This window comes from Triticum urartu, chromosome 1A (assembly GCF_056163025.1).
Source record: "Triticum urartu cultivar PI428250 chromosome 1A, HENAU_Tu73, whole genome shotgun sequence".
Taxonomy (NCBI): domain Eukaryota; kingdom Viridiplantae; phylum Streptophyta; class Magnoliopsida; order Poales; family Poaceae; genus Triticum; species Triticum urartu.
Genome location: NC_141873.1, coordinates 64131299 through 64149557, shown reverse-complemented (window position 1 = coordinate 64149557; position 18259 = coordinate 64131299). Strand labels below are relative to the sequence as shown.

General features: G+C 48.2%; 2 protein-coding genes across 2 annotated transcripts; one reads left to right on the top strand and one right to left on the bottom strand.

Moving 5' to 3' along the window:
* Positions 1-5416: 5416 nt before the first annotated feature.
* LOC125546762 (acetylornithine aminotransferase, mitochondrial) lies at positions 5417-7466 on the top strand. The gene is made up of 3 exons (XM_048710904.2): positions 5417-5869; positions 6010-6441; positions 6851-7466. Exons 1-3 carry the CDS (start codon positions 5465-5467, stop codon positions 7385-7387), a joined length of 1374 nt encoding a protein of 457 aa, XP_048566861.2. The 5' UTR covers positions 5417-5464; the 3' UTR covers positions 7388-7466.
* A 47-nt stretch (positions 7467-7513) lies between these two features.
* LOC125546780 (endoglucanase 14-like) lies at positions 7514-10033 on the bottom strand. The gene is made up of 5 exons (XM_048710915.2): positions 9485-10033; positions 8972-9391; positions 8550-8636; positions 8309-8461; positions 7514-8218 (listed from the first exon to the last, which is right to left on the bottom strand). Exons 1-5 carry the CDS (start codon positions 9689-9691, stop codon positions 7613-7615), a joined length of 1473 nt encoding a protein of 490 aa, XP_048566872.2. The 5' UTR covers positions 9692-10033; the 3' UTR covers positions 7514-7612.
* Between the last annotated feature and the right edge of the window lie 8226 nt (positions 10034-18259).

The following is an 18259-nucleotide window of genomic DNA, read 5'->3' as shown; positions in this document are numbered from 1 at the left end:
AATGATAAAACCTTGGCTTTTAGGGTGCCTCGGTGTCGATAAAAACCTAAATGATGAAAGCTTAGGCTTTTAGGGTGCCTCGGCGTCGACAAACCCTAAATGATAAAAGCTTAGCTTTTAGGATGCCTCGGTGTCGACAAACCCTAAATGATGAGACCATGATAATTCGTCACAAACTCTAAATGATGAGATCTTGTTCCTTGACAATAACCAACTTTTTGACCAAACTTTTTTCCTAATTAGAGCGAAACATGGCCCACAACAATGAGGCCGGCGGTTTGGGCAGCAAGGCATTCTGGGAGCTGTCCTAGGAGATGGAGTAAGAACCTCACCGTTATGAGGATGCCGCGGAAGACACCGATCCTGACTACACAACCCCTAGTGGCGTCCGGGATGACACCACTGATGGTGCCGCCGAGGATGCCACCACTGATGATGCCAGCGCACGCACAGATGGCAGCCAACCAAAGAGGCAACGGAAGGACCGGCGCCGGAACATGCTCGGCGCCGTCAAGGAGGAATTTACTGAAGTGTCCTCCGAGGGGCATCCAACGGCGCCCCCAGAAATAGTCAAGGGGTATGGGGGACAGCTCGGGTGCATTCTCCGGAGCACCGTCTCGATCAACACCGAGAACCTAAGGCATCGTGACCGAGGGAATTTGCGCAACCTCCTCTTCACGAAGCTGCACGAACGATACAAGTTCCCCGGTGACTTCGCAAACACACGCCTCTCAGGGAATAAAGTGAATAGTGCCGCCCTCACGAAGATGAGCACGAGCCTGGCTACTTGGAGAGCTGCGGTGAAGAGAATGATTGAAAAAGGTGATAGTTATGAGAAGATCAAGGAGAAACATACTTCGATCAGCGAAGATGACTACTTGGAGTGCAAGATCAAGTGCGAGAGCGACGCAACCGTTGAATCAAGTCAGTGGGGGAAAGAGATGCGGGACTTGAACTTAGGGGTCCACAAGCTCGGTTCCGGTGGTTATAGAGTGGCGAAATCTATATGGGATAAGGAGGACGCGGAGTGTGCCAAGCAAGGCCTACTGCCCCTCTTCGAGAAATACCGTGACAAGCAGACCAGGAAGTATGTCAGGGCCCGGTACAAGGTGGACCCGGTAACCAAGGAGCTTACCACGGATCCGAAGACCAAGGCACTTGAGCATCTTCTGGTAAGGAATACACCCCCACGTAATTAGCTCCATATGGTTGCATTCTAATTAATGAAGCCAATTTTCTAAATGGTTCATGTTCCTTCCGCAGGAAACTAAAAGCAGTAGCACGGGGTCGTCTCAGAGCTCCCCTTTCGACACGCCTTCAAATAGGGCGTTGAACATAATGAAAAACAAGGATAAGCTCAGTAAGCCGTCGTCAGCTGGTCGTGTGGCTGGCAAAGGCTTGTCCACGAAATGGTTGGAGTACTATACCGCTGGGCGAAAGGAGAGAAAGACCAGCTTGCAAAGCCAGGAGCGCGAGGTTCAACAACTCAAGGCACAAGTGGCGCAGATTCCGGAGATCATCGAAGAGGAAGTGCAAGACCAACTGGGAGCGGCGATCACCGCCATTATGCCTACCTTGGTTTCTGGGCTGCAGGCGTGGATTGCGGGCGGCCAACAGGGGCCGCCCCCGATTCCCAGCTTCACGGGCAGCAACTCGCGCAACGCGCCGGCGGCACCATTGGTGTCTCCGGCGGAGGCGGCATTGGTGTCTTCCGCGGCGGCGCCGGCATTGCAGCTTAATACACCCGGGTGTGGGAAGAATACGCCGGCCGACACCTCGGCAGCAAGCGGCCCCTCCATCACTTGCACACCCGCCGTTGGCGGTGCCTCGACATTAGCCGAGCTCGACGCCATCACGGTAACTAATTAAGCCTCTCGGCCGATGACTTCATCTCCTTGCCTTTGACTGGGCATCCCTGACGCCCTACATGTTTTCGCAGGCGCCACCGGCGTTCCGTGCACTCTCCTGCACTTCGTGAACGACGAGTTGGTCGATGTCGCCAAGGGCAGGGGCAGCCGCATGTTCCACGATAATCAGATGCCACCCACCATTTATAGGGTTCAACTGGTTCGGGTGCTGCCGGGCTTCGTCGACATGTTACCTCCGTATCGACCGCATGGGGCTGACGAAGATGATGTGATGACCCTCAGCGCCTGCATAAACTGGCCCATGATTTAGCCGAAGAGCCAGATTCGTTTGGGGGCGGGGGACACCACCCCACAGACAACACCGCCAGTCGTGTTGGCGCCAAGCCATGGCAAGACCCCCGCAACGCTACCGGACATGCCAGACATGGATATGGCACAAGATCCGGACATGCATATGGCACAGGATCCGGACGACGCCAACGACGACAATGACGGTACATTTACCAACGTTGATATGTACTTCAACGAACATGGGTACGGTGACGAATTCTTGGGGACTCCTTCTCAAGAACCCAACCCTGCAAAAGACGATCTAGCTGGTACCGCGGAGAAACCCAGTTGCAACAGGAGTCATCTGGCGTTCAGTTCTCAAGAGACGCCTCCAGCTGTCGCTTTCACCGAGTCTCAGATAGCCGAGGTGCGAAATATTATCAGCCCCAACACACTCAAGAAGGCTGTCTATGAGCAGAACTCGATCCCATTACAAGAGAAGAAGAAGGGACGGAAAAGAAAGACTAACAAGGGTGCGAGCCAGCCGGCACCGAGTACGATCCGTGCTCAGGACGGGCCACCTTCATCTAAGGATATCTCGAGGAGGGTGCATGTGGCTGGTAGGCTGATGCTACCGACTAATCTGCTCAATGCTGCAACCGGTGCTATGCGGAGTCTGCATGACAGTGTTCTTTCTTTGGAGAAGCGGCGTCTCCGAGAGAATGATGTGGCATACCCGGTTTTCGTGGCCAAGGTGCCAAAGGGCAAGGGCTTTGTGGATAGCGCCATCGGGGGTATGATCGTCCTGCGGTTTGATGACATCTTCGCTATGTTTAACCTTCATCCGCTGCACTACACCTTCGTTTGGCTATTTTCGCTGAGTATGGAGATGCGGATCATTAGAGACAAGACTCCAGGCATCGTGATAGTCGACCCCTTCTACATGTGTGCCAAGATCTTGGGCAGCGTTGGGGACTGGCAAGTCGCGAGTTCATACCTCGAAGGCGTCATTCTGGCAAACCTAGATAAGGATAACTTCCTCGTGCCTTACTTTCCCGAGTAAGTCATCCCCTCACCGCCCTGTAACATATGATTTCTTAGATTTCGATCGTTCTTTTTTTCTAACATTCCGTGTTTTGTGCAGTGACACACATTGCACACTCATCCTCTTAAACCCGAAATATTCCATGGCCACGTATTTCTACTCGAACCGTCAGTCGAAGAAAGACTACACAAATATCAAGAAAGTTCTTGATGATGTTCTCCTCAGCTACGCCGGATCTGGGGGCACCTTCACCAGGCCAATTCGTAGGTATGGCAAGCACATGTTTGCCCACAATACGACGTTCCCTTGCGTCAAGCAGCCGCCTGGCGGTCAGAAGGATGCCTACTACGTCCTCCATCACATGCGGGCGATCGTACGGGACCATAATCACCTTCTGCTACCAAATAATCTCAAAGATTGGGCCACAAGCTTGTCGGCAATCCAGGACGCGGACATCAGACAAGAATTCTTTCGCATCCAGTCAGAGTTTGCGGAAATCATCCATCAAGATGTCTTTCGTATCTCGGGGTAGTTCTACCTCAGCAGATATCAACCGTCCAACAGTGAGATAGAAACAACGCTACAAATGCAGGCTGACAACGCCCGCGATTTCATGACCATCACGATAGACGGCGGCTTCATCCACGCTCCGGTCCCTGAGTCGAGTCGAAAGTAGTGATGCTATGTGTAGTTCTGAAATATCGATTAGCTCATGTTGTAATTAAACTTTAATGAACTTGTATGTCTCTTTGGTTTGGACAGCCATTCAACTTATATGTAATCGATGCTATTTATTAGTAGGACCATGAATCGTACTATTAATGTCTTGCTTTTCTCTTCCGATCCTTTTGTTGAATACTTATATATTGCTTATGTATTGTCTGTGAATTGCTACTAATGTTTTGTTTGGCTAGTGCATAAAGATGTCGTTGTATGTCGTGTACAAGGGTAAGGTTCCCGGAGTCTACGACGACTGGGAGGAGTGTCGGAGACAGGTTCACCGTTTCAGCGGTAACAGTTACAAATGGTACACCACTAGGGCGGAGGCGGAAGCTAGATACGCGCGCTATCTAGCGGGAGAGAGGAGGGAGCTGAGGAGGAACCGGGTGAAGACCAGTTTCATCGTGATGATGCTCATCGTGATGACCGCAACTCTCTTCTATGTGATGGTAGTTTAGATGATCGATATCGACTTGTAATGTGAAGACAAACTCGCTACTCGCGGTCTCGACACTTGTAATGTTCTAACTTTGTTCGGTCTTTTGAATTCGGAGACTAATATGATGAATTGTATTCAGAGACTAATCTTCTATTGTATTTGATGAATCTGCTGTTTATATGTTGTGCTGTCTATATTCTGTGCAATAATATATTTTGTAACCTGTGTAAATATCAGAATTTTTTTTCCTAATATTCATACTAGTGGCGCACCATACATCACATTAGTGGCGCACTGCAATAAACATACTAGTGACGCATTATCAGTTAGTGCGCCATTAGTAACCCAGAGCACAAGATAAATATGGCCCCCTGGGAGGCATACTAATGATGCACCGTGTGACTTACTAATGGCGCACTGCCTGGTGCGCCACTATAGTCTGGTATACTAATGGCGCACCAGGGGTGCGCCATTAGTATATGTTACTAGTGGCGTCATGATAGTGGCGCACCTGTATTGCGTTATTAATGGCCAAAACAGATACGTCACTAATAAGCCTTTTTTAGTAGTGTAGTAAGCCGCCATTTTTCGATCTCTGATATAATTGCATGATATATCATATAGTACGGTTAAACTAAATGAATGAATCGAAATCGAAAACTTTCAGGTTTGGTATAAGAAATGTATCACTCCTAGAATACCAGAGCACGGACAGAATATTTAGCAAATATCCATGATAGGGTTGTACAATTATGTACTTCACATTATGTAAAGCAAAAAAGGCTAAACTTTGTGTTTTCTTTTTCCTTTCGTTTTCAGGATGAAAAGAAAAGCCCGTGTTCTCACACCAACCGGCTAGAAACATCGTGGAATTCAGCTAGGGTTGCACGCATATAATACAGTGACAGAAAGCAAAAGAAGTCCAAGACGAAAGTCCACGGTAAGAGAAGGCAGCACGCCGCACGCGGTAGTTGTTGATGCACAACAAAAACAGTAGCCGCCACGAAACCAGAAAGCGTGACCAGATTTTTTTTTTTTTTAACTTCATCCAACCCCGACCCCAATCCGTATTTAACTCCGAAACCCCTCCACTCCCTCTCGCCCACCCCGAATCCGTCCGCCATGAACTCGCTCCAATCCTTCCTCGCCGTCGCGCCCGTCAAGCCGGCCGCGGCCGCCGCGAGGCTCCCGTCGTCCCGGCGGGCGCGCGTCTCCGCCTGCCTCGCGACCCCGGCGCCCGCGCCGACCGCCCCCGCGGCGGCGCGGCGGGAGCTGTCCGCGGCGAGCCGGGCCGTCATGGCGGACGAGGCCAAGTACATCGTGGGCACCTACAAGCGCGCCCAGGTCGTCTTCGTGGCGGGGCGCGGCTGCAAGCTCTACGACATCGATGGGCGTGAGTACCTTGACATGGCCGCCGGCATCGCCGTCAACGCCCTCGGCCACGGCGACCCCGACGTGGACGCCGCCGCCGCGGACCAGCGCGGACGCCTGGTCCACGCCAGCAACGTCGGCTACACCGTGCCCCAGGTACGCCTCCCGTGCTCCCCACCAACCCCATCCCAAACTCACTCCACAATGTCCGCAACGTGTTCGACGCTTTGCTTGCCTGGTTAATCTTCCCACACGGTCTCTCCTTCTCGACTGACTTCCATTTCTTGAACGCGCAGGTGGAGCTCGCCAAGCGGCTCGTGGAGGCCTCCTTTGCTGACCGCGCCTTCTTTGCCAACTCCGGCACTGAGGCCAATGAGGCGGCCATCAAATTCGCCAGGAAGTACCAGAGGGTCGCGCACCCCAACGGTGATGCGCCTACGGAGTTCATGTCCTTCACCAACTGCTTCCATGGCCGGACCATTGGCTCGCTCGCGCTGACTAGCAAGGTGCAGTACAGGGAGCCCTTTGAACCTGTCATGCCCGGCTCAACATTTGTCGAGTATGGCAATTTGGAGGAGGCCAAGAAGGTGATACAGTCGGGGAAGATTGCTGCTGTGTTTGTCGAGCCCGTGCAGGGTGAGGGTGGGATTCACAGTGCCACCAAGGAGTTCTTGCAGGGACTGCGGGATGCTTGTGATGAGGCAGGGGCTCTCTTGGTCTTTGACGAGGTATGACACAACTTACCTTCATTAATAGTTGTCTCTGTAGTCGATTGCATAGAAATAATTAGTGGTAACTACACAATTTCTGAATTTCTAGTATAAGGAGAGAAAATTATTCTCTGTTCTGGAGATTCATCAGTGGTTCGACAGGGAATGTATTTTTTTTTTAGAACGAAGACGCCAGATGCGTCCGGCATGGAATGTATTCCCTATTGCTTCCTAATCTGGGAGACCGGGACAACTTTCTGATCATTGTCCCCATGAAGGGATCTTCCATGAGAGCCTGCATTTTCATATTTGAAATAACCAAAATGCAAATACGCAATTCAACAGTAGGGATTTAGGATTGCACTGTGAAGTTCAACTTCTGTCAATTTGAGATGTGGAGACATCTAATCTACTGTTTGCAACGCAGGTGCAATGTGGTCTGGGGCGCACAGGTTACCTCTGGGCCCATGAGGTTTATGGTGTATTACCTGACATAATGACCTTGGCGAAGCCACTGGCCAACGGCCTTCCCATTGGTGTGGCCTTGGTCACCGAAAAGGTTGCGGCAGCCATACACTACGGTGACCATGGTACCACATTCGGCGGAGGCCCTTTTGTGTGCCATGCTGCATTAGCCACATTGGACAAGATCCAGAAACCTGGCTTTCTAGCAGAGGTGACCAAGAAAGGAGAATACTTCAAGCAGCTGCTCAAAACTAAGCTGGGTGGAAACCCTCATGTCAAAGAGATCCGGGGGGCCGGTCTCATCGTTGGCATTGAGCTCGACGTACCGGCTGGGCCTTTGGTTGATGCGTGCTTGGATGCTGGTGTCTTTCTGCTGACGGCCGGGAAAGGCAATGTGGTGAGGCTTGTGCCTGCGCTCATCGTGTCGGAGAAGGAGCTGGAGCAAGCTGCAGAGGTGATAAGGGAATGTCTACCTGCTCTTGAAGCCTCTACCTCTTAGTGTAAACAAGATCTCTTAAGATCTACATGTTGAAGTTTCTTTCAAAATTTGGAAGGGAATAAAATGTCATGTTGGACTATTGTGATGTTGAAGTTCTTTTCAAAGTTTGGAAGGAAACAATGCCTGTGTTGTTGTCGGTATAAGTCTTTTATTGGCTAAGTTATATCTGCCTAAATTACAAGGACGGCATTGACATTGCACATCTCTTGACTGAAAACAGGAACATCAGTTACGCAGAAGCCTAGCAAGAACTCCGACGATGGGCGCAACAGTGTAGGTCGATGGCTCGCCTTGCTGGTAATTTCCCCGAGAATCGTCGTAATGGTCGTTGTTGTCAGGCCCTCCGACGATGGCGCCGTCAATCACATTCAAGTTGGGCGCAGACCTGTGGAAGTACTCGGCTCCTTTGCCGCAGGAGATCTTCCCCGGGTATTTCCTGATGGATGGCAGCGACGCGCCGCGGTGGTGCGGCTGCAACGGGTACCTCTTTCCAACCCCAACCATGTAGCTCATCTTCATTGGGTTCTTGCCAAGGATGTAGTCCACCTGTGACCGTGCGAACGAGACGAGCTGCGCCGGTGGCAGCCTCACGCCGCCGCACTGCAGGGAAGCCCTCGCCGCCGCCAGGTGGTCGGCGTGCGTGACGAGGACGAACATCGCCGTCGTGACGTCCTGCAGGTTAGACCAGGGCTGCAGGTAGAGCATGCCGCCCGGGGTGAGCCGCCCGCTGCGGCCGTCACCATGCTGAACGACATTGCAGAGGAAGCTCTCCACGTTGCTCCTCATCTCGGCGTGGCGGCCGCTGTTGGGCAGCTTCCCTTGGAGGATGAGCTGCAGTATGGCCAGCATAGTCATCAGTTACTGAAGCTTAAAGTTGTTGTCACTTCACCAGACCTACTAGGATCATCATGGTACATTTACCTTGGCGACCAGTGCCTGGGCTCCGACGAACTTGTCGTCCCAGGACAACGACTGCGGCACCCCGCCAACGTTGTTGGTGCCGGCGATGTAGGCCTTGTACTCCTGGTGGCCGGTGGCGATGTAGAGCCAGACAGCTGCCCACAGCAGCTCGTCCTGTTCCAAACAAGTTTCAGTATTTGCTTTACAACACTGCTATTTTTCTGTTCATTATTGTGACATTAATTAGTGATGTGCTTCCTACCTCGTCGCCGCTGCTACTGTAGAAACTTCTGGCCGATGGAATGCTGTTCTGGTAGAGGCCACGGTGGTTCTTGGCGAACTGAAACAACTGCAGAAGCAAGTCACTCAAGAAATTAGCTGACCACGGCTTCAGTTTTCTAGCAATAATTAATTTGACATTCATTTTTAGCCACTATATGACCACGGCTTTATTAATTGATTTGCTAAATAAATCCCATCACATTATTTTTCAAATTGATGGTAGCCACCGTTCAATTTCCCCAATTTAAAGGGCAAATTGATACGTGCGTCGCTCTATTTTCTTATCTAGTACTATTACACCAATGGATTTTTGACCATCCATTGTGTAATCTGCGTGCTGCGTGTGCCAAAACTCAAAACATGCAGCAGTCTCTCTGAATGTAAGCAAGTCAAAATGCGCACCTGTTTCGCGTGCTTCAGAAGCGTCGACGCATACCGGGGATCGCCGCGCGGCCCTGTGAATGCGACCGAGGCCGCGGCCAGTGCCGCCGCCGTCTCCGCGGCGACGTCAGAGCCTGGGTGGGTGGCGTTCACCACGTAGGCCCTCCGGGGCGTGTCCATGTCCTCCGGCCGCTCCCAGCACGCGTGGTCGGAGTCGCCGTCGCCGACATTCACGTAGAGCACGTCGGGGTGGGCGTGCGCCTTGGCCAGGTAATCGGCACCCCACCGCACCGCCTGGAGCGCGTGGCTCAGCTCCCCCGCCGCGGCCAGCCGGTCCCGGTGCTCCACCACGCTCCACGAGAGCATCGTCACCATGAAAGCCATGGGGAACCCGAACTTGACATTGTCGCCGGAGTCGTAGTAGCCGCCGATGAGATCCACCTGCACGTCGATCGATCAAGCATGTCAGCATCATGCACGAACCAAACACGTACAGCGTAGTAATACACATGCATGCATCGCTGATGTGCTTACGCCGTGGTCGGCACCGTCCTTGAGGGCCGAGTCGCCGCGCCATTGGACGCGTCGGGTCGGCGGCAGCTTGCCGGAGCGCTGCGCCTCGAAGTAGAGCAGCGACTTGGTGAGCGCGGTGGCGTAGTCCCGCTGGGCGGCTTGGCACGCCGTGGTTGCCAAAAACCATACCACGGCAGCAACGAGCAGCACCCTAGCCCTTGCCACCATCTTCGTCGTCCCTCGGCGGCGTTCAGTAGCTAGTTTCTCTATAACAAAAACTACTGGCTAGTTTCTTGTTAGGTCCTATCGTTGTATTGTACCACTGTCTTATGTGTGCAGTAGAGTGATGAGCGAGTATGCTCCTCCCGTCGACGGGACGAGTGTATTTATAGGCGCAAGTAAGGAGGTGGGGTGAGAGGAACAAGGTTTCAATCCACTATGAATTGGTGAAACAAATCCATCAGAAATGCAAGCATTGATATCCTAGAATGATTACGCGCCATACATGCACGAGTATTGATTTGTTTTAACTATGTGCGGAGATTTTGCGACCTTCAGAAACCGGGTGCCAAATGTAAATCGTATCGTCCCCGTATCTGAACTTATTTGGCCGAATTAACTTCATTGAAGAAGGTCGATATTTCCTACAGCCAGTTCATATATTTTTTGGACGCGTTTGAGATCATGTATTTATGGTGTATATATGGATCTCATTTGCGAATAAAAGGACTGTATTGATTACTCTGAGATTTGAATACTATCTTTGGAAATTGAAGAGTTAACATACAAGATGGATAATGAAAAACGTTACACTGGGCTGTGCCTACGTGAGTAGATCTTCTCGAGTGAGAGAATGGATGGATATGTGGGAATCAATGGCCGGGCTCTTTAGCTTCTCGCACAATATGAGATGGGTTTTTACTACTCCAATAGCCAATAGATTAGCAGTAGTTTCTGGGCCTCATAGAAGGGGTTTGCTTCAATTGGCAACTTTTATGTTAGTTTGAGAAAACAAGATATCAATCAATGAGATAACACCTAAGCTTCCATCAAACAAGCAACCAGTACAATTAAAAAGCCCGTTTAGAAAATGAGCAATGTGAAGGACATCTAAGAAGAAAATAATTACTCTTTATAGTAGATCTGATCCTTTTCGCATAAAAAAGAGGCCTATTTAGAACATGAGCAATGTGAGGGCCGTCTAAGAAGAAAATATTAACATTCTTGCCTTTTTCCTTTTTTTGAAAGAATGACATTCTTGCCATTAGTCCGTGCTCACTCTTCTCTTTTGCTCTTTTATCATGATTTCGTCCTGTCAAAGCCGTTTGACCATTAGTGCGGCGTTGGATTGACAGTTCTGCCCCTGCTAGCCCACTCACTGATGCGTGGGACCCAGACGACCTAGCTCGAGCACAATGGCCACTGCCATGTGGGACCCAATACATCTATCCTTTTCAAATGGCATATCACATAATTGAACTTAACACGGTATTAAACAACAACTCATAGTTCCAGTGACATACCACAAAATTGAACTCAACACTTAACTAATTCATATACAAGTTCATAGTTAATACGAGTCAATCCATTTGAACCTTCAAATCCAAAATACAACCCTAAATAGTTTGAAGTACACATAATTAAACTTCACTAATTAAACATCGCCGAAAACAGGATGGAGGCTCCAAAGCCACCTAGTCGTCATCCCGGGAGCCGGATGAGGCCTCCTACCATCACCTCATAAAAGGAGATGACGTTGTTGCCCTCCCAACAGTTGCTACCACCCAAAACTTTGGCCTTTGAGCATAGAGATGCTTTTTTTTATTATCAGTCTCGACTTTCTCTGGCATACCACTTGCACGTGGGGGCTCAAGGTAGTATAAGAATATTGATGATCCCGGCATTAGAGCATCGCCAACAGATGATGTATAATAGGGCGCCCAAAGAAAGTTTTAGGGCACTAGATTTTGTGTGTGTATCAGATGATTTAAAATAGGCCACCGGACATTTTCTGCCATAGCAGATGATGTAAAATAGGGCACATGGTCATTGCATATTAGGACATTTCAAAATACCAAATGTTCTAACTTAAACACGAGTTCAAACTTAAACATAATAACACTACAGAAGTACTACAATAAACTCAGTACTACGCGCATACTACTCATCACCATCATCCCCGTCGTCGACATGGTTCCAAAGCTCTATGAACGACTCAATCTCTCTATCCACCTTGTAAGGTCATTTCCCTACTTTGTGTTTTGGATGATGATGACAACCCTTTGTTGGTCTAATCTTGTGCTAAGTGCTTCAGATTCTCGGTGATTAGGCTTGCATCGATTAGCTATTCTCTCTGGAAGAAAAAGATCAAAGACGGTGTTTGTCTACGTGTTTATCTCTTTGGTCGTAGAAACCCATACTATTAAGAGGGAATCCACATCGGAAGGTGTTGGGTGAATCGTTGCACGTACACTTCTTCCTCACCCACCTTTGCCTTCCTTGTTTTGTGTGAGAGAGAGCTCCCTTTCTTTTTCAACTGTTGCTGTGTACTCCCAGCGGTTGTACCGCTTGTTCGAGTGGTTGTACCGCTGTCTCTTGGCATTTACCCAACCACCACCCCAGGGGTGATACCCTGGGGTTGAACTGCCCAGTCATGACCAAGTGGTTGTACCACTGCCCTCGGGCGATGGTACCGCCACCGTGCTTAAAACATGACTGCGGTGTCATTGGCGGTTGTACCGGTCAGGTACCGCTCAACAACAGGCCTTGGTTCTGTTTTGATGCGGTACTCGGGCGGTGGTGGCCCGGTTGTTCCGGTTGTGCTCCGCACATCGGTGCCCTAAGCGGTTGTACCACTTAGGACTTAGCCACCCAAGGTTCCAGGGCTAGGCGGTTGCACCGGTGCACTACCACTCGATCACTGCTCACAGGGGTGTCTCGCTTCTGTTTCATAGTGGTGGTTGAGTGGTGGCTGAGCGGTTGTTCCGGTTGTTCTTCACAACCGATACTACCGCTTGCCTGTCCGATTGTACCGCTTGGTAGGGTTTCTGTAGTATTTTAGTGAGTCCCTGTAAGTGCATCTAGTGCCACCCCTAGTTGGTTTTGGAGTATTGACGACAAACCTGGTTGAGGGACTAATGTGTTTGTGAGAATTGCAGGATAACACATGTAGTAGTCCCTCATTGATTCGGTTTACCTACCAGAGATGACCACTAAAAATGTGTGAAGACATTGAAGACACTAGTGGCCTGTGAAGAGATTCACATTGAAGACTATGACATGAGAAGACATCGTATGAAGACTATGGAGTACGAAGACATAGTTGTTTCGTAGTTTTCTTTTCTTATTTGTTGAGTCATAGGAACCACTGTACTGTTAAGTGGAGTCCAAGTGAACAAGGTCAGAGTGACCGATGTGATGCTCAACCAAATCCTATGTCCTCGAGTGAAGACAATGAGAGAAAATCTTATCCAAAGCTGGATGAGTCAGCTTTACTTGTAGCCCAAGTCAAGCTGCCATGTGTGTTTGAAATCTGACGGTTGGACACGTGTCAGTTCCTTAGTGTCCCAGGGTCATTTCGGACAAATCAGGTCGGGTTGCCTCCTGGCTATAAATAGCCCACCCCTTACACTATAAATTGGTGGCTACTTAGAGTTAGTGCATGGCTTTTGTCGTTTAAGAGCAACCCACCTCCGAAGCATTTGAGAGAGAGATCCTTGTGAGGATAAAGCCCAAAACACCCAGAGCCAAAGAGTGTTAGGCATTACTGAAGTCTTTCTGTCTGCGTGACCTAAAGACTTGTTACACTTGAGGACTATGAATCCTCCAGCTGGTTAGGCATCGCGTTCTGAGCATCCAACAGTCACTGTGGATCGCCAGTGAACGAAGTCTGTGAAGGTTTGGAAGTCTACCTTGAAGACTTACCAGAGTGATTGGGCGAGGACTATGTGTCCTTAGCTCAAGGGGAATAAGGTGAAGATGCGGTCTTTTGAGTGGAATCTCAGCCTCCCTAACTAGACATGCAGTTGTCACAACAACTGGAACTGGTCTACCAAATCCTTGTCTTCATCAAGCTATTGGTTCTATCTTTCACTTTCCTTTACTTTACAGTCTGTCTTCGTGAAGTCATTGCATGTCTGTATGATCTGATTGACTTCACTAACTGAAGACTCTTTACTGTTTGGCTTCATACTATCTTCCATCCTGATCCATACTACCTAGCTGCTGATAGTCTTCGTGTTTTCACTTCATTGCTTATTTTACTATGGCTTGTCTAGTGTAGTCTTCCTTCCGCTGCATATCAATAGGTTCATTTCTATCATTTGTCTTCAAAGCCCCTGTGTTTTGAAGACTTCCATAAAAATCTCCTATTCACCCCCTCTAGTCGATAACTAGCACTTTCAATTGGTATCAGAGCAAGGTGCTCCCTTGTTCTGTGTGATTCGGTTTAACCACCTGGAGTTTTAGCTATGTCGACTGCAGGGATAATCAAAGTCTCCGCTGTGTGCCCTGTCTTCAATGGCACTGATTACCCCTATTGAAAGAATAAGATGCACATGCATCTTGAAGCCATTGACATCGACCTCTGGTATGTCGTCAAGAACGGCGTTCTCAAGGTCGATGAAGGTGTCACTGCTGCTGATGTCAAGAGGTTCATTCAACTGGACTCGACTGCGAAGAACATCATCTGTGGCCATCTGACCAAAGGATAGTATGGTCGTGTGAGTGCTCTGGAAACTGCAAAACTAGTCTGGGACTGACTCTCCAAGGTCAACGAAGGCGTCTCGACCCAGAGAGACTCAAGGATCAGTGTTCTCCGCAACCTCTGCACGAAATCTTCAAGACACTTCTGAGATCGCTCGACAGCTCATTCGACACCCTGGCCCCGATGATTCAAGAACGCCCTGACTTCAAGACTCTCGATCCGTCTAACATACTTGAGAGGCTCAACACACAATTGAGTTCCAGCAATCTGAGAAAAGAGATATCTATGGTCCCAACTATGGACGAACTCGTGCTTTGAAGGCAAAGGTCGTTTCCTCATCTGAAGAAGAATCTAACTGCAGTTCTGAGGTTCCTGAAGACATTGGAAAGGAGCTTTCTATGCTTGTGAAGAAGTTCCAGTGGTTCACCAAGAAGAAAGGTTTTAGACAATCTTCGAGATCCAGCTCAAGAAATGATGAAGCTTCCACCCGTAACTACAAGAAGAGAACGTGCCACAAGTGCAAGAAACCTGGTCACTACATCTCTGGATGTCCACAATGGGACAATGAGACCAAGAAGAAGAAGAAGAAGAAGAAGAGAAATGAATATGATTCTGATGACAAGAAGAAGAAGAAATCCTCAAAGTCTTCTTCCAAATCTTCGTCAAAGTCTTCATCACACAAGAAGAGCTCATCCAGCAAGGCTCGTGCATTTGTTGGCAAGGAGATGGATTCAGAGGAGGAGTCTGCATATGAGGAGGCAGAGGTGGAGTCTGAAGAGGAATCTGATTCATGCGTGGCAAGCCTGACTCTAGCTTCAGTGTACGTCGCCAAGTCCATCTTCAACACTGAAGACAATGGCCTCGTCACCAACGCCGAGGCTAATGATGAGGATAACTCTGCTCCCACCTATTGCTTCTTCGCACGTGGTGCCAAGGTAAACTCACACGATGCTTACTTTCAAACATCAAGTGACGATGACTCTGAGTGTGAATCTGAACCTAGCTACAAAACACTTGCTAAAATTGCAACCGAGCAACAGAATGCTATGGAACATATTCAGAAATTGCTAGACAAAAGCGATGACCTGTTGGATGCGAAATGACCCGATCTCAGTCCTTAATTGAAGACATAAAAAATCTTCTTGTTAAGTACGAGGAACTTGAAAGTCGTCATGAGACTCTATCAGCGACTCATGAAAAGCTCTCCTATGATTATCTACAAAGGAAGCAAGAACTTGAGAACCTAAGAGCATCTCATGAAGATCTTCAAAAGGAGAACGAATCATGAGACTCTATCAGCGACTCATGAAAAGCTCTCCTATGATTATCTACAAAGGAAGCAAGAACTTGAGAACCTAAGAGCATCTCATGAAGATCTTCAAAAGGAGAACGAATCACTCTGCACTCAATAGATCAATTCTGCTCAGGAAGGATTTGAACCACCCTGCTTAAAATGTCTTGAATGTGATAATGCTGCTTCTGTTGTTGGATGTTCTATTGCTACTACTGTTGTTATGTCTTCAACTGCTGATATGGAGTCTAACCCCTCTTCTGAGGATACCACTACTATTTCTGATGAGAATGCCAGGTTGAAGACATTGCTTGAAACAGGGATGTACAAAAGTCTCAAAGGGCATCAGACACTGTGCGATGTCCTCAAGAAACAGATTCTGAACCGAAACCCTAGGAAAGAGGGTGTTGGGTTCGAGAGGAAAATGAATGTTGATGGTTCCTACTGGAAGCCTGAGCAGTACCCCAAAACCACATGGGTGGCTGCAAAGGGACCTTCAGTGGATCCATCTCCCTTATCTGGCTTCACTTGTGCTAACCCGATCATCATTGATGAATCCTTTGATGCAAACTATAAACTGTTTAAGAATCAGAATGGTGAAGTGCTTGCCAGGTATATTGGTACTAACTGCAGGAATGGACCACCTATGAAGAAAATATGGGTACCCAAGAGTTGTATTGAAAATCTTCAGGTGAATGTCATCATCACTACAGGAATCAGCTACGTTGCCGTCTGCCAAGGCAGACGGCAAAGGCATGGAAGGCGGACGACAAAGGCCTTTGCCGTCTGCCGCGGACGGCAAAAGGCGCCGGCGAAGAAAGCATCGGCAAAGACCTTCTTTGCCGTCTTCTTCCTGACGTGGACGGCAAAGGAGCCTTTGCCATCAACGGCGGACGGCAAAGAAAGCAGACGGCAATAAACTCGTTGTTAGTCCGTTAGGTGGCTAACGTTAGTCTTTGTCGTCCGTGGCTGACGGCAAAGAGCATCAGGCCTTTGCCGTCTGCCACTATAGGCAAATTGACCAAATGGTCAGCTGCCAGAAAACACAGGTGGTTGCCACGTGGCTTCTTTGTCGTCCGCGGCGGACGGCAAAGAGCCCGTTGCCGTCCGCGGTGGACGACAAAGAGCCCGTTGCCGTCGGTGGCAGACGGCAAAGAGCCTGCATTGCCTCTTTTTCTGTTTTTTCTTATACTCAACCACTTTCACAACAAATAGATGATACATATATATTTTTCACATGGCAAGTTCACAACAAACATATGAGATATCCAACACATATAATTTCATCATAAATGTATAGTTCCATCAACCATACATAGCAAGTTCCACATACATCCATCCAACCATACATATTACAATAGTGTCATCAAAGCATACATGCATAGTTCATCGATACAAAAGAAACATAGTTCATCCAAACAAGCACTCCATGTATGCAAGCTTCCATGAAGCGAATGAATTCTACAAAATGGGAAATAAGAAAGTTAGAAGAAGAAGATTAGAAGAAGAAGAAGATGAAGAAAATGAATAAGAAGAAGAATATATGACATTTATGAGCTAATTTAGGTGAAATTGATCGTTTGTGAGCTAAAATAGGTGAAATGGATCGTTTATGAGCTAACCTAGGTGAAATGGATCGCTTATGAGCTAACTTAGGTAAAATGCATCATTTTAGAGCTAACCTAGGTAAGATGGATCATTTTGGAGCTAACCTAGGTAAGATGGGTCATTTTAGAGCTAACTTGGGTAAAATGGATCATTTATGAGCTAAGTAAGGTAAAATGGGTCATTTTAGAGCTAACTTAGGTAAAATGGATCATTTATGAGCTAACTAAGGTAAAATGGATCATTTTAGAACTAGCTTAGGTAAAATGGATCGTTTATGAGCTAACTAAGGTAAAATGGATCATTTTAGAACTAACTTAGGTAAAATGGATCGTTTATGAGCTAACTAAGCTAATTATGCCATTTTTGACATAAGTAAGCTAAGTACATGTCATTATTGAGCAAACCTAGTTAACTAAGCATATTAGAGCTAACTTTGGTCATTTTGGAGGAAACAAAGCTAAGTATAGATCGTTTTAGAGCTAACTTAGGTAAAATGGATGGTTTTGGAGGTCAGTAAGCTTATTAAGTCATTTTGGAGGAAATAAAGCTAAGTCTAGGTCTTTATGCATTTGTTAAGCAAAACACTAGAGAAACTTACCGTGATCATGGAGGTGTGAGAGCGGGCTGGCTTGTGCCGGTACCTGGAGAAGGATCATGCGATGCTTGTCTGGAGTTACGCTGCACCAAAGATCATTTCCAATGTCTCGTTAGCATGATGACACTCAAATTTTTAGACTAGAAAGTAGTGTCTATTCAAATTAAACTCACCGTCGTCCCAAGAGCAATCACTGGCATCGGCGGAGCGGTCTGATCGGACTTCTCGCACGCAGACTGCACATTTGGTTTTGGCGACTCAGTCATACTAGTTAGTAATGAGACAAACACTACATGAATGTTTTGGCTAATCAGCAGAAGAAACTTAGCATAAGGAGCTCGTACATTGCCCTTTCCTGCATGTCATTCCGTGCCCTCTCCTCCTCCAACATCTTTATCGTCCTCTCCTCCAACTCCCGCTGCCTCTCCGCCGCCTCCGACATAAGTTTCTCCATTCTATCTCTCTCACTATGTATAGCAGCCTGCAACACCACTCCTCGATAGTATTTGTAATCATTGATGGAAGCGCACACAATGTAATGTAGAAAGATAGCTGAGTACGTATAACTAACCTTGAAGGCGAGTTGTACTGGCCATT